Genomic DNA, 22911 nt, shown 5'->3' with positions numbered 1-22911 from the left:
CTTACGGATCTCTATTTTTGGTCATAGGGGATCACTCTTGATGGATCCAATAACAGTTACTCTTATTCAGCAAACAGAGTCACCTTGCAAATGACACCAAAGGAAAAGGGCTCCCTTTCAGCTCCCTAATTAGGTCTAGAAACTTAAAAAGGCCCCTCGGTTTTAAGATAACACTTGCTTCTTAAATTGGCCCTTTTCTGCCCAAGAAGTTTTTATGTGACCCCCAAATAAATATATAGAACAGGTATTAAAATCAAACATTTACTGGTAACAAATCAGCATCTGCAAGCTTTGAAAACAGTCCAATTTTCCTTTTTGTGGAATACAGCTGAAACACGTTCTGCAAAATCCATTGCTAATAGATTGTGTAAATGGGTGATATACAGAAACCTTTTACAGTTGCTAATTTTTGAGACCCCTAACATCAGGTTAAGGAGATCCCATTTGGAGACAGGTCCCACAGTTTAAGAAGCAGTGCTCTAAACTGTTTCAAAAGGCAAAAGGAGGCAAGCGAAATATAGAATATTAAATACACACTCCAAACCCACTGCTCAACTGCCTAGATTCCTCAGAACTAATTATTCAGATTGTGTGTGTGTGTGGGGGGGGGACTGTATTGTGGAAAGGGTCTCTCTACAGCTGGATCCACACTGCCATATAACGCAGATTATCAAAGCAGATGTGTACAAGAGGCCTAAGAGGTGAGTGGGCACTCACTCCCACTGGTGCCATTCACCACATGCCCCCATGGCCTAGAGAAAGTAACATTGCATCAGTTAAGACTGTTCATCACTGACAAGCAAAGGGAATCATACTTACTTCTCTGATTGTCTGTGATGAGGAATAGGAGGTGGAGGTCTAGTCTGCCTCTCCTTGGTAAGCAACGATGTCAGAGTAACTGTCGGACAGACTGATTTCCCTCTGAAGAAAGAAAGCCACAATGTCAACATAATGATCATATATTCCCTACCATACTGAGCCAGATTGCAAGTCTTATCCTCTCACATTCTGAAATATGAGAATTTCAAGGGTAAGAAGAAAAGGATTTTCTTATATAGTTTTCTCCTCATCAGAAATCTACTAATTAGGAAATCCTTTTTCGTTATCAGTTATTTAGAATTACTAGTAAGTATTTGTGTCATGTAGGAAAAACAGTGACAAACACCATAAAATGTAGTACTGAGATACGGAAACAAAGGTTCTAGCAATAAGACAAAACACAACATGCAGGGTATAGTGGGATTATTAATCAACGTGTGGTTACTAATGTCGAAATGTAACGGTGTTCAGATAGATAAAAAAGAAATAAAATCAAGTGAGCAACATTTTAAGCTGAAGGGCTTGTGGGAATGCATTTCTCTCTTCAGCACAAAATGTTGCAGCAAAATATCTGACACACACAAAAATATATACAATGTTTGAACACTGTAAATGAAAAAATCAAACTAGTTTAAATACAGGAAATATAAGTATTACAGCATTTAGTATGGTGATTATTTTGCCACTTAGAACAAGAAAATGGAACAACATACTTCACCGCACTGATAACAACATTGCGCTTTGGTTCGTTATCATAGCTCACACTCTCAATGGCGTAAACTTGAGCAAGCTCATGGATGATTCGGCGATGCTCTCTGTTCATGGGAGGGAAACAGTGGCTCTTCTTTGTATGCTTACTCTAGATTAGAAAGAAAGGTTAATTTTATAAAGGCTGTGGAAGATTAAAGTATGTATGTTTCTAGCATTTTTAATACAATCATGGGAATATTCACCACTTCTTTAAGCCAGAACAATTAACTTGTAACCGTTATAGGCGAATCATAACTAATTGATAGGTTGAAATTCATACAAGTTATTTTAATTACATGACACATAATTCATATACATTTCATCTTAAAATATTAGAAAAATCAATGTTATGGCTGAACATGATTAAAATGCAGATACACTTTAATTAATATTTAAATAATTTTGGCTCACCTTATTGACTGCTTCTATAAGGGCTTTCATTTCTTTCTCAATTTCACTGACAAACTTTAGATCTTTTCTGTAATAATGAAGAATTACAGTGTTTACTATAAATATAAAGGAAACTGTTAACTACAGCACTGGAAGCACATTAATAAACTTTTTTTCCAATTTAATTCTAAGAAATGTATAACCATAACTGTTTAAATTTTATATTTGACAATGTTAAGAGTAATGTGTTGAAGCCTCCTTCTGCCATAATTCTAACACTGCTTGTGCATTTAGGATGGCTGGCATCATGCAATGACTTCATGCAATAAATATTCACATTCTGTAAAGCTTGCAGATGAAAAACAGCAGCCACATTTGCCTGTGAGAAAAGGCATTAAATAGACAAATTCAAAATGTTCATGTTGATGTATCCAATTTATGGTTTAAATTAATTTCCATATAATATGACATGTTTTCTTATTACAGGCAACCCCAAGTTATAAACAAGACAGGTTCTATAGATTTGTCCTTAAGTTACTTTTGTATGTTAGTAAGAACAGGTATATTTGTAAGTATAATTCCATACACACACACACACACACATACATACATACACACTAGCTTGGGGACCAAGGGGTGCTTGGATCATTTGAGAAAGGCATTGTTTGCCAGTGTTCCAAGTGTAGTCTAGATCCAATGTCAGCTGGGTTCAGTGGTTGCTGGTGAACTACAACTCCCATATGCAATTCACATCGTCCATGGTCTGTCCCCCTCCAAACAGCGCCAGGATGTAGAGTGGGTCTTAGGGGCTCTGTGTGCCAAGTTTGGTCTTGATCAGTCATTGGTGCATGTTGCAGTGGTCTCAAGAAGTGAGTGAAGCTATTGGAAGTCCCATCGTCCATGGTCCATCCTCCTCCAACCCGCACCAGGACATGGAGTGGTTCATGAGTGCTCTGTGTGCCAGGTTTGATTTTGTTCAGTCATTGCTGTGTGTCAGTGGTCTTAGGAAGTTAGTGAAGATACTGCAAGTCCCATCATCCATGGTCCAAAGTCTTCCAAACCGCACCAGGACGTAAATTGGGTCATGGGGGGTATGTGTGCCAAGTTTGGCCCTGATCTGTCATTGGTTAGAGTAACAGTGGTCTATTGGAAACAAAGTATTTCAAAGTACTGCACATCCCAGAATCCTTGGTGCATCCTCCCCCAAAGTGCTGCAGTGTGTAAAGTGTGTCCTTTGGGATAAGTGTGCCAAGTTTGGTTCAGTTCTGTGATTCATGGTAGTAGCAGTGATCTCAAGAAGCGAGTGAAGGTACTGGAAGTCTCATCATCCTTGGTCCGTCCTCCCCCAATCTGCACCAGGACATAAAGGAGGTCACAAGGGTTCTTTGTGCCAAGTTTGGTCCAGTTCCCTCACTGGTGGGTGTTGTAGTGGTCTGTGGGAGGCGAAGCGATTTAAAGTACTGCAAATCCCATAATCCGTGGCCCATCATCCCCAAACGGCACTAGGACATAAAATGGGTTATAGGGGTTATGTGTAGCAGGTTTGGTCCAGGTCCGCCCTTCCTGGCAGTGTCAGTGGGGACCCGGCGGTGCCTGGGTCTTTTGAGAAACCTGTGTGCCAAGGGGCTCATGGGGGTTCTGTGTGCCAAGTTTGGTCAAGTTCCGTCAGTGGTGGGTATCGCAGTGGCCTGTGGGAGTCGTAGCAATTTAAAGTAGTACAAATCCCATCACCCATGGTCCTTCGTCCCGCAAACGGCACCAGGATGTAAAGTGCGTCATGAGGGTTAAGCGTGTCAAGTTTGGGCCAGGTCCATCGTTCCTGGTGGTCACAGTGGCCTCTGATAGTGGCGGCCAATCAGAAAGCTGGCATATACCTGCATACCCACATACAAACATACATACCCGCATACAAACACTGACTTTTATTATATATATAGATATAGACTAGCTGTGCCCTGCCACGCGTTGCTGTGGCCCATTGGAATTGCACTGAGTAGCTTCGCTGTTTCAAAGTCTGGCCACTTTGTATATAGGGACCTCCTTCGTTGGGCTGGTTGAATGGGACGGAGTGGTCTGATGGTTTCCAAACCTGAGGGTGTTCCATGTAGGGGAAATCTTGGTTGGGCAGGTTGAAGAGCAGTGAATAGTCTCAGTGCAGCAGGTATGAATGTTGGTATTAGTTAACTTGATTAGTATTGAATCGGTTTGCCGCTCCCAAGTCTGGCTGCTTCCTGGTTGAGGGACTCCTTTGTTGGGAGGTGTCAGGTGGGCTTGATGTTTTCCTGTCTGGGAAGGGTTAAAACCCCTGGCATGTTTGTTTTGCTGTCTGCGACCCTGTTCAGATTTCACCTCACTTTCTGTCCCTGTTATACTTGGATTTTGAAATATTTGGCTTGTTGTAGAAACAAGGAGATAACTCCTTCCCATAAAAAGTCTTTCAGGAGGGAATTTCCCTTTCAAGGGGTAGATTTCTCTCACTTCCTGTTGTCTTATCCCTGTTCTTAACTATGAGTTGTTTGTAAGTCGGATGTCTGTATCTTGGGGACTACCTGTATATGTTACCTTATCTCAAGTAACTGCATTTCTTAGAAGAATTAACAGAAGAAAAGGGAATCATCCAAATAGTTTTCCATCACATGCCAATGGGAAGATTCAAACAAAAAATATTAAACACACAGAGTTGCATATTAGAAAACAGTTACAAATTTAACATCCAAATACAGCCATAATCTCCTATACAAACTCCTATTCATGTGGAAACATTTGTATGCTCACAGGGGAATACACAATCTACTAAGAAACAAAGTTACATACCTGGCATCCTCTTTCAAAATGTCACTGTACTTGGACGCAGAGGCACGAACATTAAAAGGATCAGAATTGTCATCAATATGAAGAGCCTCTGCAAACCTCCTAATTGGTGAAAATTAAAATGAAAGTTATTTATACAGATATAGATTATTTAAATATTGACAACTTTCATAACACAGCATAAAATCTGAATACCTTGCAGCTTTTTAAAATGAATCAGTTGCTACGCCCCTTGTCGTTTCTCTGTCATCTTTTTATACTGTCTTGATTATCAAACTCAAAGCCCACGAGCCAAATCCAGCCCTCTAAATCATTTTATGTAGCCCTTCAGATGCTGGGCTACAACTCCTGTATTCCTCATCATTAGAAATCAAGACTAGAGCTGATGACATCTGTGATACAGTGTCAGGTCCCTGGCTGCTGGGCACCAATAACCTTACACAGAGGCCAGTCTCTATCTAATATCTTTATTAAAGAAATATATAAAATCAATAAAAACAAGTGAAGAATATAGTTCAGAAGCAGACCTTTCAAATGAGGTCAAATATAGTCCAAAAATGTATTGTCCAATAAATGATATTAGAGTTCAAAGTTTTAATCCACTTGACCGAAACACACACTTTGCCAAGCAATAGTGTGGGGAAATAACAGAGTCTTAGAGTCCAATGAAGGTTGACAACAAGGCTGGAAATAACTTGATTCTTGACTAGGTCCGTGACTGGAGACAAGGCAAAACATGAAGCATGAAGCAGGGTCCGTGGTAAAACCGCGAGGCAGGGCAAGGCTTGAAGCTTGATCCGGGAAGCAAGGAACTGGGGTACGAAGTCCACACACGATCTCTCTCCTGAAGATGATCAATTGACTCCGCAAAGAATCCCTCGCGCCAAACACCTATATTGGGTCTCGTTTTCCCGCCAACAGAACTCTTTCCCTAGAGAACGAGAAGCGAAACCCAACTCTGTCCAGATGTGTGACTCCTTAGAATTTCCCAAGGGAAGCAGGCCTAATCAGCTTGATGTTTGGCAGCTATGCGTAAACTCCTCCGTTGGGCTTCTCTGACTCCCCTTTCTCTAGAATAAGATTCCTTCCTGGGAAACGGAGGGCAGTTCTGCCCAAGGCCTGTTTGGCTGAATTCTTGAGGGCAAACATCAACATCCTGCATGTGAAGGGACTCCGGCTCTTGCTGAACCGTCGAAAACCCCATGTTTTCCTCTTCGTCTGCCACAATAGTACTAGGAACAGGACTACAAGGCCCATGAGTCATCGCACTATCCCCTCTCCCAAGGCCCCCCTCATTCAGGGCCCCTCTCCGATAGTCGCGGGGCCGCGGCTTGGTAGGGTAGGCTTGATGGAAGCGGCGGACTAAGTCGGGGGCATGGACTGTGGAAGCGTCTTCCCAGGAGCGTTCTTCGGGGCCAAAACCCACCCAGTCAATGAGATACTGAAGGCGGCGGCGATGGAAGCGAGAATCCAAAATGTCCTGAACCTCAAATTCTTCCTCTCCGTCCACTAGAACAAGGGCGGGGGGCGGCCGGCTCGCGTCGGGGCGGACACCATCCGCCGGAAGGAGCAGGGAACGGTGGAACACTGGATGAATGCGCATGGAGCGCGGGAGTTGGAGTTTGAAAGTCACGGGGTTAAGTTGCGCCACCACTGGGTAGGGACCAATGAAACGGGCATCTAAACGGGCAGGGACGGTGGGAGGGCAAAAAACGAGTGGACAGCAGAACCCGATCTCCTACCTTGATCTCGGGGCCCGGCTGGCGATGGCTGTCAGCGTGGCGTTTGTAGTCCTCCTTGGCTTGATCCAGTTGCTGGTGCAAGAGTTCTTGCACTGCTGTGAGTTCCTGCAGCCAGTCCTCCGCTGCAGGGACTTCCGAGGTTTCAATGACAGAAGGAAAGAAACGTGGATGGAAACCGTAGTTTGCAAAGAACGGGGTTTCTTTAGTTGAAGTCTGGACACCATTGTTGTATGCAAACTCTGAAAGAGGTAATAGGGAAGCCCAATTGTCCTGTTGGTAGTTTACATAACAGCGAAGGTATTGTTCCAAGGTGGCATTGGTGCGCTCAGTTTGCCCATCCGTTTGGGGATGGTGAGCTGAAGATAAACGAGAGTCTATGCCCAATAGTCTTTGTAGTGCTCTCCAGAAACGAGAGGTGAATTGAGATCCACGGTCAGTGACTAAACTCTTGGGCAATCCATGTAGTCGGAAAACATGTTGAAGGAATAAATCTGCAGTCTCTTTGGCCGTGGGGAGGCCATCGCAGGGGATGAAATGGGCCAACTTGGTAAAAAGGTCCACCACTACTAGAATCGTGGTGAATCCAAGGGAGGGTGGTAGATCAGTGATAAAATCCGCGGAGATTATCTCCCATGGGCGAGAAGGAGTTGGAAGGGGATGCAGTAGCCCTGACGGCTTCTCCCTTCGTGTCTTGGAACGCTGACATACAGGGCAGGTATTGACGTACTTCTCCATATCCTTGCGGATCTTGGGCCACCAGAAATCTCGCAGGATCAAGTGCATGGTTTTAAATAGCCCAAAATGTCCTGCTGGCTTGCTGTCATGACACAGATGAAGTGCCTTTTCTCTGCCGGGGCCTGGAGGGATGTAAACATGATTCCTGTAGCATAGTAGTCCGTTCTTAAGTGAGAATGGAAAACGTAGTCCTTGGCGAATTTGTTCTTGAGCCCAGGCATCTGCCTGTTGACTGGCTCTAATTTCTTGAGTGAAAAGGGATTCTGAGTTAGAGGGAGTTGGTTCAATTGGAGTGGATTTGGTGTTTCCCACTGTGAGCGTGGCAAAGTTTTCGGGTTGCAGCAATCGAGATTCTGAGGTCTCTCTGCGTCCTGCAGCATACTCTGGTTTCCGTGATAGAGCATCTGCTTGCTTGGTCTGAGCCGGGGTCACATAATGGATCCGGAAGTCAAAACGTTCAAAGAACAGAGCCCAGCGCTGTTGCCTTTGATTTAACTTTCGTGCGGTCCTTAGATGCTCTAAATTTCGATGATCAGTATGAACTTCAATGGGAAATTTGGCCCCTTCTAACCAATGTCTCCAATTTTCAAAAGCTGCCTTTATGGCCAAAAGTTCTTTCTCCCAAATAGTGTAATTTCTCTCTGGAGCCGTTAGTTGTCGTGAGTAATAGGCACAAGGATGGAGATGTTCTCCCACTGGTTGCATCAGTACAGCCCCTATTGCCACATCAGAGGCATCAGCCTGCACAACAAAAGGGGTTTTAGGATCAGGGTGCTGTAGAATTGGCTGGGTCGTGAATAATTGCTTTAGCTGGTGGAATCCCCTTTCAGCTTGTTCTGTCCAATGGAAAGGTTGTTTCCCTCAGATGCAGCTGGTGATTGGGTCAGACCAGCGAGCGAAGTCTGGGATGAACTTGCGGTAATAGTTTGCAAACCCCAAGAAGTGCTGCACTTCCTTTTTGTTAGTAGGCGCCCGCCATTCCAATACTGCCGATACCTTTGCCGGGTCCATGGATAGTCCTAGTGGCGAGACACGGTATCCCAGGAAGTCTACCTCTTGCAAATCAAAGGCGCATTTTTCTAACTTGGCATATAGTCCATGATCCCGCAATCGTTGTAGCACCATTCTGACGTGCTGGTCGTGTTCCGTCTGTGATCTAGAATACACCAAAAAATCGTCCAAATATATGATCAAGAACCGATCTAGATAGTCTTGAAAGATATCGTTGACAAAATGTTGAAATGTTGCGGGGGCTCCAGATAATCCGTAATTCATGACTAGGGACTCGAATAATCCGAATTTGGTCTGGAAGGCGGTTTTCCATTCGTCCCCTTCTCTTATGCGAACTAGATTGTAAGCCCTGCGAAGATCCAATTTGGTGTAAACCTTGGCCCCTCGGAGTCGGTCCAATAGGTCTGAGATCAATGGCAATGGGTAGCGGTTCCGCTTCGTGATGTTGTTCAGTGCCCGATAGTCCACAACCAAACGTAGGTCCCCTGACTTCTTTTTCACAAACATCACTGGAGAAGCGGCTGGGGATTGAGAGGGTCTGATGAACCCCTTGCGAAGGTTTGACTCTATAAACGCCCTGAGAGCTTCTTGCTCTGGTTCAGTCAGGGAGTAGAGATGTCCTCGCTTCCCATGAGGCTAGGGGCTGGCGGTGGGGATCTCCATACTGGACGTGGCTGAACACTGGCAGAAGCGGGGGGTTTCACTCTGGCTCTTCCACTCTGGCCTCGGAGCCACTGTTTTTTGTTGGCAAGCAGAACTTCAGCCCGTAAACACTGGTTGATGAGTCTTTCCAGAGTCCCTGGGGGGTCCACCTTAGAGATTTCTTCCTGCATCTCGATGTTGAGGCCCTCGCGAAACTGTCCTCTGAGGGCTATGTCGTTCCAGCCGGTGTTCTGAGCCAGCACCCGGAACTCGGCTATATACCGGGACAACGGTCTGTCCCCTTGGAAGAGGCGTCGGAGTTTATGGCCGGCCGCCTCCTCGTCGTCCTCGATCCCCCAGGTTTTCCTAAGGTGGTTCAAGAATTGTTGCGCGGTGTTTAGATGCGTGGAACCCGCATCGTATAGCGCCGTCGCCCAAGTGGCCGCAGGCCCATCTAGGAGACTGAAGATCCACGCCACTTTGACATCTTCTTGGGGAAACTCGGCTTGGCAGGCTTCTAAGTACGCCTGGCACTGGCGACGGAAAACATGAACCTTGGAGGCTTCTCCAGAAAACTTGGTTGGTAGCGCTAGGGCAGGGAGACGGGCTCCGCATTCCTTCAAGCCCCGTATTTCTCCCTCCTGCATTCGGAGTGTGTCCCGGATCCGATTGAATTCATCTTGGGAAATGGTGTAACTGGGTGGTTGAGCTGGGATGTCCGCTCCGGTTCCTGTAGACATTCTGGCCTTAGGTTGTTTGGTGCTGTGGGTGGCGGAGTCAAACTGTCAGGTCCCTGGCTGCTGGGCACCAATAACCTTACACAGAGGCCAGTCTCTATCTAATATCTTTATTAAAGAAATATATAAAATCAATAAAAACAAGTGAAGAATATAGTTCAGAAGCAGACCTTTCAAATGAGGTCAAATATAGTCCAAAAATGTATTGTCCAATAAATGATATTAGAGTTCAAAGTTTTAATCCACTTGACCGAAACACACACTTTGCCAAGCAATAGTGTGGGGAAATAACAGAGTCTTAGAGTCCAATGAAGGTTGACAACAAGGCTGGAAATAACTTGATTCTTGACTAGGTCCGTGACTGGAGACAAGGCAAAACATGAAGCATGAAGCAGGGTCCGTGGTAAAACCGCGAGGCAGGGCAAGGCTTGAAGCTTGATCCGGGAAGCAAGGAACTGGGGTACGAAGTCCACACACGATCTCTCTCCTGAAGGTGATCAATTGACTCCGCAAAGAATCCCTCGCGCCAAACACCTATATTGGGTCTCGTTTTCCCGCCAACAGAACTCTTTCCCTAGAGAACGAGAAGCGAAACCCAACTCTGTCCAGATGTGTGACTCCTTAGAATTTCCCAAGGGAAGCAGGCTTAATCAGCTTGATGTTTGGCAGCTATGCGTAAACTCCTCCGTTGGGCTTCTCTGACTCCCCTTTCTCTAGAATAAGATTCCTTCCTGGGAAACGGAGGGGAGTTCTGCCCAAGGCCTGTTTGGCTGAATTCTTGAGGGCAAACATCAACATCCTGCAGGTGAAACCGGCGAAAACCCCATGTTTTCCTCTTCGTCTGCCACAATAGTACTAGGAACAGGACTACAAGGCCCATGAGTCATCACATACAGCAACATCAGGAAGGTTGTAGTTTGTTCCATTTTATCAGGATAGTGGAGTTTGAACTGAGATACAAGGCTTGTGGATATGACACCCTATAAAATGTCCTTTAACCTTTCCCCAACTTCAGAGCCACTAGTGCTGTTGGGTTGCAATTCCCATTATGCCCAGTCTGCTTGAGGGATAATCAACAGTGATAGGAACTGTCTCCTAACATCTGGGGACCAAAATGGGGGTAAAAACTAAAGAGAATGGAGCACTGTGTAAATAATTATAGTTGCCCCTCCCCCGCTGTATCCATGGATTCTTTGTTCACGGGTTCAATGGTCCTTTGAATACAACCATAAGGCTAATGTGGCCCTCGATTAAAATGAGTTTGACACCCCTGGTCTAAACATTAGACTATTGAGCTTGATCCAATTCAGGGTTTTAAAAATACCTAATATGGGACACTCAAGACCATTTCAGTAACTAATGACTCAGAATCATGCCCCCAAAATACATCTCATTTACATAGGAAGCAAATTCTTACTGATGCCATTGCAAGATCACTTGACATAGATTGCCCTCCTCCATTGGTGATGGTGTGGCTTTTAGAATAGTGTATCCCAGAAGACTGATGCAATCTGAGGACACCTAGTTGATAAAGCCAATGGCCTGTCAAAGTCCTGTTCTATCTGTAGAATTTGGAGATGGAGCTGAGGTACATTTGCAGAATGTGGAGGTGTGAATGGCTGAGGTGACTGCTCCTAAGTATCCTATCTTGTGATGTAGAACTTAAATTAATCCATTGACCTTCTAGCATGATAAAAGATATAGAGCAGGTAGAGAGGTCACTTGAAAGCAAACAAAAGAGCTGACCAAATACAGCTAAGAACACATTATCAAACATCCTCCAGAGCAGAGGTGATTGCAAACAAACACTGTATCTCTGTCCCCAGCACGGATTTGTGGTGCTGCCCAGTTAAGCTCTTTCAAGTGGGACTAATGACACAGCAAAGACATTTGAATGCACATTATTATGTTTAACAAGCATCATTAGGATAAGTGGCTCATAACTGCACAAACTTTAAAAGCTCTATAGAGAAAAATACACCCATAGTCCTGTTTTATTGGATGAATTACATTTGCAATCTGGGGATGTGGAAAATATTCATGAACAATACAGCCTGTCAGTTCAATCTTAGGATGCATCTATACAGTAGAATTAATGTAACTACCATGTAAGCACTTTAATGTAAGTAATTTAACCACCATGGCTCAGTGCTATGGAATCATGGGAGTTGGAGTTTTATAAGATCTGCCTCACCAAACAATGTGCTTGATTCCACAGCATTGAGCCATGGCAGTTGAAGTGGTGTCAAAAATAGAAGATGCACACTTCACCTCTTGATTTATTAGATCAAATTAGGAGTGAAAATGCTGCCTATATAATGAGGCAGTTCGCACACTTTGGAAAAGGGAATGATGAGGCACAAAAGATTGAAACTATCTTCGTAGATTTATTGTTTCCAGGTGCTTAGACACAGGAGCACTCGCAACTCCAAATTCCATAATGAGACTTCTTTCACTCTGTTTAAGTTAAGATTTCAAACCCAATTTAGAGACAGAAAAAAACTTTCATCAACCCTGAACAATGATATCTTCTGAGAAGGAAACAATACGAAGATAGTATGTCTATTCTTCTGGATCTCTGAGGGCTTCCATATAACTAAGTATGGTTTCATTCTCCCGCAGAGATCTAAGTCAGGGACTGCAGGCACTATACTATGGTGACTCTTCTGTCATTCGTTATCTCATGCTCGGTAACAGTGCTAAACTACATTGGTTTTTCTTGCTCAGCCATGGAAACCTACCATGGGCAAGTCACACTCTCTCAGCATCAGAAGAAGACAAAGGCCAGTTTGAATAAATCTTGCCAAGAAAAGCCGATGAAAGGATTATCTTATCAAATCCCGGGAGCGGCTTGAGCGCCCACTGTTAGCTCCAGCTCCTGCCAACCTAGCAGTTCGAAAACATGCAAATGTGAGTAGATCAATAGGCACCGCTCTGGCGGGAAGGTAACGGCTCTCCATGCAGTCATGCCGGCCACATGACCTTGGAGGTGTTTACGGACAACGCCGGCTCTTTGGCTTAGAAATGGAGATGAGCACCAACCCCCAGAGTCAGACATGACTGGACTTAACGTCAGGGGAAACCTTTACCTTAATAACTCGCAGGAGTTCTTTCATAAGTTATCTTTCTCAATGTTTGTTTTTATTCCAATACCCAAAATGAAGCTCGAAATGCTTTTCTATCCTGCTGGATCTCCCCAAATCTTTACTGGACTCCAGAATATTATTTTCATTGAAACAGCATCCTAAAATGGCATAGTTCCACTGCAGGTAGAAAGACAACTCCAACTACTATCCAACTATGAAAGTTAGCCACAAACAGAAACTGGAAACCATGACCAGTTTTACTTTCACCCACAAAGGTAGGTGTACGCCATGAAGGAAAGCATGGAAGCAAAAATTAGCTCTCAGGCTTTTCTGCAGTTGCCCATCCTCTCATACACAATCTAATTCTGCATTTCACACATACACACACACACATACACACACACACACACAGCGTATCTAGAAAAAAGAGCTATTTTTCTTGTTAAAATATCATTTCCTACCTGTTTCTTTCAAGAGCCATGCATTCCTCGTCACACTGTAACCTAGAAGATCAAGAAAAAAACTCATAAAATGATGTTTGTTTAAAACTGTTACAGCACTTATACAAAGAAATACTTTTTAGCAGAATAGAGGTTACGTTTGCCATGACTCAGAGAACATAATGGTATTTGAGACTGCATTGTACTTGTACATCTCATATAATTGGAATAATTCTATGTACATTTCCTTCGACAATGTCCACATAAGAGGATGGAAAGTTCTGAAGTATACATTCACTGGAACAGTTGGTAATGGTAATGGATTATAGAGTATAACTTACTGGTCACAGAAAAGATTCCACAGTAAACCATAAGCAAAAAAGCCATTTAAAAAGGCAGTTTTTAGTTTTATTTATTCACTCCATTTACTTCCATTTACATCATATTTAGGGCTAAAAGTAAAACCAAAAATTATAATTACAGTATAAAATCCCAACAACAAGAAAGAAACTGTGCAAACAAGTTAAAAGTTACTTCAGTAACTGGCTTAGAAACCAGAAGTCTGTCTTAATATTTTTATTTAATTTATTTTGCCATCTGGTAAATAGATGAATGACTAAATTGATGGATAATTTTTTTAAAACCCAGCTTTTGTTTTCTTATATAATTACCTGCTTTGCTTCATTTCTTTCTTGGTTATCAGTCTGCTAATCTCTATTGAATCTCCAAATTGTGGATCTGTTAACTTGGAAGCTATAGAAATTGCAGCTATTCTGAAAGAGAATGATACCTTATGAATAATGAACTCATTTTTAAACAGCACTAAAGAAAATTACATGATGCGTCAGAGAAATAAGGAATGAGCACAATGCCTGAACATATAAACTTAATAAAAGTAAGACTAGTCCCAGAAAATTACTCTCTTTTACATGGTTCTTGATCCTTCACCATAAATGCCCCAAATCCTGAAACTTTGATATTAATTTTGAGAGTTGAAGAACTTAAAAGTGGCATTGATTTTTTAAATCAGATATTTACAGTTCTAACAAAAGTTAACCATAAAATATTACAAGCTACTACTGACAGATATATCAAAAGTAATTTAACCTTTACAATATTACAAATTCAGAATTGACAAGAAATTCTATAATGGGCACTTCTGTATTCAGCCATTCATTCATACTTGCTTCGGAATCTTAAAGAAATTGATTAAATGTATTGCCTAAGTGGGCTTCAGTTACAAATTTAGAAATAACCTGTCAGTATAAAGGTATGTCAAACATTAACAAGTAAATATAGGCCTAAATCTATCATTACCACAGGACCACAAGTATTTTAATTAATAAAATAATAAAATAAAACATGTAGTCTGCTTTGGTAGAATACTGTAAGATTTCTGAGCAGAAAAATATTAATGTTTGAATGCAATGTATACTGCATGGCTATGTGTTATGGAACAGCATTATCTAGGACAGCTAAATGAAATACTACCATATTGATCGAATTTAGGAAAAAGAATTACAGATTTGATCTGTAAGAATTACAGACTGAATTAAGGGAAAAAAATTACAGAACGTCTACCATGATAAAATATGTATGCTGAGGTCATCAATCCATACCTTTGAAAAGTGCTTGATGCCTCTGAACAAATCATAGTTTCCTTTCTTCTTCCACATTCACACTGAAGTTCAACCTGCATTGTCACAAGAGGAATTAACAATATTTTTTTAATTGAGTAAAAATCTACCATCACAGATTTGCTGACTTGTAGCAACAGCTCATTCCCCCAAACTAACTTGATTCCTTCACTGTTTTTAAAACAATTATCAGGCTCAAAATCAAACAACGGAACCGAGCAAGCCAAATGAGCTGCCAACATTTCTGCTAGGCCAACTGGAAGAGCATTAAATTACCATCTGCTGTCATAAGAAATAAATGTGCATTAATCTTGACCAGAGAAAAGTTAAATGTAGGGAAAATTTGTGAGAAATGTCAAAGGAATTCTGATTTTCTATCACAGAAGGAAATTCTGATACAAGCTCCTAAAAAAGTCTAGATATTTGAAGTGCAAGTTCAGTCCTCTTCAGCACAACAAATCAAACCCGACAGGAAAGCTAAGAAAACAAGGGATGGGAGGAAACCTAAGAACTGTTGAGTGAAGTAACTATACAATTCACAAGCTTGTGAAGCTTTAATTCTTTTAGATGTAAGCTCATATAATCTATATACATCCATGTGAGAAAATTAGTTTATCCCCCAAAAAATGTCAACATTAACTAGAAATGGCCTTTATGATGTTAGGACTGAATATAGTTGTTTATAGTCCATGTCATGAATTACTGCAATTTTACTCTGTGTTTTTTTTATCTTTGTTCTTTTGTTATTTATGCAGGATATTGGTATTTACACATTTTATATATTGTTTCTAACATTTGTTCGAGGTAGTTAATTTTTATTATGATGATTTTGATTTATATGAGTTCTTATGCTGGAGATTCTTGCATTTGTTGGCATACCAAAATGAGATCAAAGATCCAAGCCACAGCTTCCATATTTTTCAAACCAGGTTACAAGAGAAACTTTATGCTTCTGCAAAATATTCAGAAAGATTCTAAACCACAATACATGATATGGAATAAAAAACAGTATTTTAAAGAAGTGTATCAACTAATATCTGGTTCTCAACTGCTCAAGAGCTGCACTGCATTTAGAGTATGACCTACCTTGGAATTGCAAGATGATGTAGGACAAGGTAAAGATGGATGGCATGGAGACATACATGGATGGTTACAGTGAAGTCGAAGGATAGTACACGGCTGCCTGCATTCTTCATCAATGAGGCATTCCCCTTTGTGGCAGATTCTTTTACATTTGTGCATTCCACATTTTAACATTCGATCACAGGGAAGACCGCAGGAGATGTCAGAGAGATAACAGGGAATATTGTTCCGCAACTAAAACATGGAGAAAAAATAGTTTTAATATTCCATCACTCCTAAAAGAGCAAGAGGGGGATGTGACCAACTGTCTATCACAGTCCAAAATAGTTATGGTTGGAAGCAGTTAAAACGTATTTTTTAAAAACCAAAAGTGGGAACATGGGGACCTAAATGTGATCCATTCTCCACCTCTGTTTAAAGTGATATCCCACCAAGGACTATGACAACGGTTATCACACTAAAATCAAAGTGCTGGTCATTATGTAGTTGTCCATACTATTTGAATCTGACTCCAAGAGCCTTGAGGCACTTGCAATTTCATTATCACTGCCATTTAAAAAAATTGGCAAGAAAGGAAGCCTGCCTCAGGCTGGATCTACACTGCCCTATATCCCAGGAACTGATCCCAGATTATCTGCTTTGAACTGGGTTATATTAGTTTACAATGCCAGATAATCTGGGATAAGCAGATAAACTGGGATCAGATCCTGGAATATAGGGCAGTGTAGATCCAGCCTCAGTCTGCAGGCCCATCTTATGCTTGTCTGGAAGTTTCCAGTCTGTTTGTAAATTTTCTACCAAATGTTAACTTGCTAAGGAATGTTAGCAGGCCTCTGAGGTTGAGCAATGATGTTACTACTGTATTTCCCCGAAAATAAGACAGTGTCTTATATTAATTTTTGCTCCCAAAGATGCTCTAGGTCTTATTTTCAGGTGATGTCTTATTTTTCCATGAAGAAGAATTCACATTAATTGTTGAACAAAAAAATGAACATTTATCATATACTGTACATTAGTTGTCATCACAAACCAGCATAACCAGACAAACTGTGAATCCTATCAAGAATTTCTTGTTACTACCATTAAATCCATGTCCAACACTCTACGGTACGTACATTTACCGATCCTGCATGCTTTGGTGTTCTGTTCGGCGGGCATGCTTCGAAACAAAAACTTTGCTAGGTCTTACTTTCGGGGGAGGCCTTATATTTAGCATTTCAGTAAAACCTCTACTAGGTCTTATTTTCTGAGGATGTCTTATTTTAGGGGAAACAAGGTATTAAGCATCAGTTATATCTTCACTCATTAGAGGTGCTAGGAATATCATACATTCTTGCAAGGTATTTTCTCATTAATCACAACTGGTTTCATTTGAGCTGACAAAATGTGTATGAATGTCAAAGATATGACTATAACACCATGTTAACACTTTTTTTTTGTTCCTGGGTTATAAATGTCATTTCCTAATTGGTTCTATCATAAAAAATGGGGAAAAAATATTAAACTGACAAAACTGTCAATGTAAGATTTGTGTAAGGTGAATGTTTAAAGGTAATTTGTGCTGTGCCTGGGATTGCAAAATGATTGCATCATCTGAAGTGTATGGACGTTGAAAGAGTAATGAACTGTGATGACCCTGTGAATGTCTGGAAGGAGGGAGGATCCAGATATAAGAATGAGTTCCTTCCTCTTGCATCAGCAACCAGCCACCAATTATCAGTCATCGGTAATAATAATAATAATAATAATAATAATAATAATAATAATAATAATAATAATAATAATAATAATAATTTTATTTTTATACCCCGCCCCATCTCCCCGGAGGGACTCGGGGCGGCTTACATGGGGCCAAGCCCAGTCATCAACAATATAAAAACAAAGCAATAAAACAGATCAAACAACAATAAAAACAAGTCATAAAAAAATCGGTTGTTAGTTGTCTGTCTGCCTAGTCTGTATGTGCTGTATTTGCTGTAAAAACTGTGTACATTGATTTTACTGACGTCTCCCAGTGTCCGTTCTTCTTTTATGCTCCAGAGCTTCCAAGCTCCAAAAGCTTCTTCACAACGCTGATGTTGTTTGAGGGGCAGCACTGTCTGTTGGAACTCTTGTGTACAGCGCTGTTTGTTTGTTGGTTACTTTGACTGCTTTTTAAACCATTTTTTCCTCCTGTTTAACCCGGATTATTTTCCATTTGCCTTTTGGAACCCAGTTTGGGTAAATTCTTTGAGTTTTGGCCAGAGACACTGAAGCTAAGTGTCTCTGAGCTTTTATTTGCTTTTTGCAATAAACCTTTTGTTGGACTAAAAAGTGTGTGTGGCTCTTCAAGGAGTCTGTGTCTCGACACTGTGTGAGTTGATTTGCTTTGAGCTTTATGTTTTCTCTCCTGTGCCGTATTTGGTTTAGGGAGAATAGGAAGTATAACTTCCTTGTTTTAGTCTATTTGTATATTGTTCTTGTCATTGAATAGTATTTCTACTGATTTGCCTTCTACATTTGTAAATGGACTTCCTCCAATTTAATTTTTATATATTTCCAGTTAAAAATTGCGATCATTATAAAGCTATTACTTATGAATGAATACTGCTACTAAAAGTTGTTTTGTGGATCTTTGTTGCTATTTGCCTACAAGCCATGTTTAACTGAAGGCAATCCTAAAGCAAACAGAGTCTCCTTGGCAAGATTTGTTCATGTTTTCCCTTTGTCTTCCTCAGAGGCTCAGAGAGTGTGACTAGCCCAAGGCTACTCAATGGGTTTCTATAGCTGACTGGGGATTTGAATCCTGCTGTCTAGAGTTGCAGTCCAAAACTCAGATTACTATAACATGATGGATCATATTGGTTTTGTGCTTTAGCTTGGGACTTTTAGGAAAAGAGGGTGTAGAGATTTGCCTGTCTGCTGTAATGCCTCAAGGTGTCTTGATGTCTGCATTTCCCCACGTGGCTCCATGTAAGCCGCCCCGAGTCCCTTCGGGGAGACGGGGCGGGGTATAAAAATATAATTATTATCATCAACATGATTATTATTATTATTCTTACAGGCTAGGGCTGATTTGTGCAGAAAGGGTGGTTGCACTGCCCCGTTTTATCTACAAATTGTCCATCTTGAGCTGAGGACCCTTCCACACAGTCATATAATCTAGAATATCAAGGTAGATAATCCACAATATCTGCTTTGAACTGGGTTATTTGAGTCCACACTGTCATATAATCCAGTTCTATTTGGATTTTATACAGCTGTGTGGAAGGGGCCTGAGATAGAATGACCTGAAGCTAATTTAAAGGAGTCAGGTTTTAGTTTCAGATAGAAGCTGCAGTCTCAGATAAAAAGGACTGCATATCTCATTCACAAGTCGAGTCACATGAACTTCCAACTTTCCCAGCTCAGGAAAAGAAATGACACATTGCTCTGTATATTTGAGAAAAGCAGAGGTGGGCAATTGTGGAAAGTTAGGTGGACACATTAACACCCCCATCCGCTGAGAATTTGAAGTGCCATACTCCCCAATTCACTGACTCTCACAAAAATAATGCGTGTTTAGCCCCAAAACATCTTTAAGGGGAAGTGGGAATCCTTTAGGTGCCTTTTTTAACAACAGAAGGAGAAATTACTACTACTTGAGGTTGGTGCGGGGAGAGAAAATGGTCCTTGTTTAAACTGAAACAAAGTTTCTATTTTAAATTTTGCTATTATGTATAGTCCATGGATAAAATAAAAACTTAGATGTAATTTTTATTTTACTTACATTATAATTAGCTTAATTCATAACTTGAAATCTCAGCAGGATTGTTTAAATTTTGCTCCCTGATATAACTTACATAGTAGTCCACATATTTTCTAGCACAGATCATTGAAAAAATATTAAAAACAAACAAGACACTGTCAAAATTGTCTAGCAAATTACATTGTTATTGATGAAAACTGAAACAATGCAGTCAGAAATAAGGGGGGGGGGAGTGGAAGAAAGAAGTACCGGTAGTCCGAGTTAAACGGGCAGACCTCAGCTCGGTCAACCCGGATCACTTGGATTGCCAGACTTCCTCTCAGTTTGCTTGCGGTTTGGATCCAGAGGAGCAGCAAGCTCCCCTGAATCCGGGCTGCGTCCGAATGGAGGGGAAACCTCCATGGCCGCAGTTTGGATCCAGGGGAGCTTGCCGCTTCTCTGGGTCCAAGCACCCGCCGAATGGAGAGGAAACTTCTCCCTTCGGCGGCGTTTGGGCCAGCCATTTAGCGGGTGAAGGCGGAGGGCCGCAAAAGCCCTCCCCGTTCACCCGCCTGGCCATGCCTCGGCTCCTTCGTCACGCCAGGGGCCGGCAGCAGTGGCGCTCGGCGTGGCGAAGGAGCCAGCCATGCGTGTTGTTAGGTAGATAGCAAGCTACCTAGCAACACGCAGGGGGCGCTCGCCCCTTGGGAGGTGCCCCCTGCGTGTTGCTAGGTAGCTTGCTATCTACCTAGCAATACGCACGCCAGCGAGCAGGTGAAGGGGGAGGGCCTTTGCGGCCCTCCCCGTTCACCCACTCGGATTGCACGGAGGATCGGACGAGCGGGGCTCGGACGAGCAGGGTTTTACTGTACTGGATTTTCTAAAATGTTTCTGTCACAATCCATTATGTACCTATCAGAAAATAAAACAAGAGGAAAATAAACCAAGGCAAAAGGTGAACACACACAAACTTACTTCGTGCCTTCCCATACACCATTTCTGAACAAGGTGTGTACATGGTGGGCACTTGTCTTCACTATGACAGGAATGATAAACTATAGCAAAAGAGCAAGGAGAACAGATTTCAAAATTGAAGAAAAACATCTTAAAGATAAGTTTTTTAGATAACAAATATGACTTTCTTTACATTTTACAGCTTGGTATTCCATAGATATAATTATCTTCATATAATTTTCTTGATTATTTATCAACATTTTAGTACTGTGTTTCATTTTAAACTATCAACGCAGTTCATAATAAATACATTACATAAATGCATTAAAACCAATAGATAAAAATATTGCCCATAAGGTCTATCAAAATATTTCATGAAAACCAAGTGGGAATTCACAATTTTAACAAATGCAAAAAAATATGTACAGAAACGAATAGGTCTCTAAATAAAACGTGCAAGGCAGGAACAACCTTTCCTGCATTCCATATGGAGAAAAGTCCATATGAACTGTAATTGTACCTCATTAGGCCACAGTATGCTAAGCAAAGCAAGAGCACAAAGTTGTAAGTATTTGTCATTTCCACATTTTTCCCTTTCTTTCAAAATTTGCTTAAGCAAATATAAACATGTCCTAGAATCACTTGTACAATAAAAAGTAATAAAATTAAAAAATTAGTGGATCCTAAGATTCAACTCTACAATTTGTACACTTATATCTCCTTCATCTATATAGATTTCGAAACAGTCTCTACCTGTTTGGCAATTTTAAAAACAGTTTAGATATACCTCTTACCTGGATGATCACATTCATGAGGTCTAGTACATGGTTTTTTACATTCTGGCGGTCGAGTACCACAAGGTATTGGTGGATAAATCACAGATTCACCACAGTAACAAGTTAATTCCTCGAAACCTGCAGAAAACATACCCCAAACTAAGTTATCCCTCCATTTAATCATGCTTTAAAAGCTACTATGTGAATAAAAGCTGTTGAATTGCAAGTTAAATAAAGATATTAGCAAGAAATATAACTTCAATAAATAGTAAGGATATCTAACTATTTTTAATAAATAATAAAAGGGAGAATAGTTGAAAGTGAAGTCCAGAGAAACCTTCAAGAATATATCAGTCAGTCCTATTTGGGAAATGTGGGAGTCTGAGAAAAAGGGCTAAGGAGCTATAAAATGCAATTAATAGCATTCAGCTATGTGTGTATGTGTTTCAATGCTTTAATTTGGTTTTAATTTTTGGATGATTTAATCTCATTTTAATTTTTGTATCTTTTGGATTTTTAAATATGTTTTTGTATCTTTTTATTTTGGTTATGGAAGGAGACATTCAGTACCTCTCCAGTTTTTTTTATTTGCTATAAGCTGTTTTGACTCCCATAGTGGGTAGAAGGTGAGATAGCAGCAAATGTAATAATAAGTAAAAAAAATGACATTGCATCTGACCTCAGGAACGTCACATTCTTTTAGTCTGAGAGGAAAGCAATGGGAAACCACTTCTGAATAAATCCTATCAAGAAAACCCTGTGATTATAGATCAGAAACAACCTGAAGGCTTGCAATAACAAAAAGTGTGTCCACTTATTGGAACATGGTTGGACACTATTTAGTCACCTGCTCCTTTCTCCTGTCCTTTAAATGGCTGTCTCAGGGAAATAGTAGGTTCAGTGAATGAGAGAAAGGTACTGAATGTCCCCTTCCATAACCACCATAAAAAGATATAGAAAGGCACAAATTAGATTTACTCCTGGATAGTCACCAGTAGGAATCAAATACATCTTTATATAGTTTCCTATTATCTAAAAACATTAGTTGAATATAAAGTAAATAGTATGGCTTAGTCACACCTAACCTGTACAAAATTATGTCCAGTATACATCTCCTTAATTATCAGAAGAGTATCTGATCTTGGAAGCTAAACAGGATCACCACTAGCTAGTACTTGGATGGGGGATCACTAACAAATATCATGTGCTGTAAGCTTTATTTCTGAGGAAGGGACTGGCAAAATCACCCTTGAGTATTTCTTGCCTAAGAAAACCCTACAAAAATCATGGGGTTGCCATTAAGTCAACAGGTGACTTGAAGGCACATTTACAGAGTTTCCATAAAGAAATGCTTCTAAATTTGAAAACTAAAATGCATACAAAATCCTGATGTATACTTACTAGTCTGCCAACACTTCTGACAGTTGCCACGGTGACAGGGCTCTTCGCATCTATGGATACCACAATTGAGTTTTCGTCCGCATATCAAAGAACACTTGTGTTGCTTATCCTGGAAAAAAAAATAATGATCTTTATGCAGAAACCACTCTGATCAAAATGTATTGTGTACATGAACTATATGGTGTAGCTTT

General features: G+C 41.0%; 1 protein-coding gene across 4 annotated transcripts in view; it reads right to left on the bottom strand.

Annotated features, from left to right (window-relative positions):
• The window catches only part of nfx1 (nuclear transcription factor, X-box binding 1), a 58191-nt gene that overhangs the window by 3132 nt on the left and 32148 nt on the right, over positions 1–22911 (bottom strand). The window contains exons 13-23 of one of the 4 annotated variants that reach the window (XM_008108877.3): positions 22721–22829; positions 21338–21457; positions 20565–20644; positions 15887–16117; positions 14783–14856; positions 13835–13936; positions 13185–13226; positions 4774–4872; positions 1981–2047; positions 1583–1678; positions 820–921 (exon numbers count right to left, since the gene is read on the bottom strand). In XM_008108877.3, the coding sequence (XP_008107084.1) occupies positions 859–921; positions 1583–1678; positions 1981–2047; positions 4774–4872; positions 13185–13226; positions 13835–13936; positions 14783–14856; positions 15887–16117; positions 20565–20644; positions 21338–21457; positions 22721–22829 (1083 nt within the window). In that variant the 3' untranslated portion in view covers positions 820–858. Of the gene's footprint in view, positions 1–819; positions 922–1532; positions 1679–1980; positions 2048–4773; positions 4873–12378; positions 12524–13184; positions 13227–13834; positions 13937–14782; positions 14857–15886; positions 16118–20564; positions 20645–21337; positions 21458–22720; positions 22830–22911 lie in introns of those variants that run through there. The other 3 variants (XM_003219820.4, XR_010006195.1, XR_010006196.1) reach the window with 3 other exon arrangements.

The sequence above is a fragment of the Anolis carolinensis genome, chromosome 4 (assembly GCF_035594765.1).
Source record: "Anolis carolinensis isolate JA03-04 chromosome 4, rAnoCar3.1.pri, whole genome shotgun sequence".
NCBI lineage: Eukaryota > Metazoa > Chordata > Lepidosauria > Squamata > Dactyloidae > Anolis > Anolis carolinensis.
The sequence above is the reverse complement of the archived record's forward strand: the minus strand, read 5'-3'. Positions and strand labels throughout refer to the sequence as shown.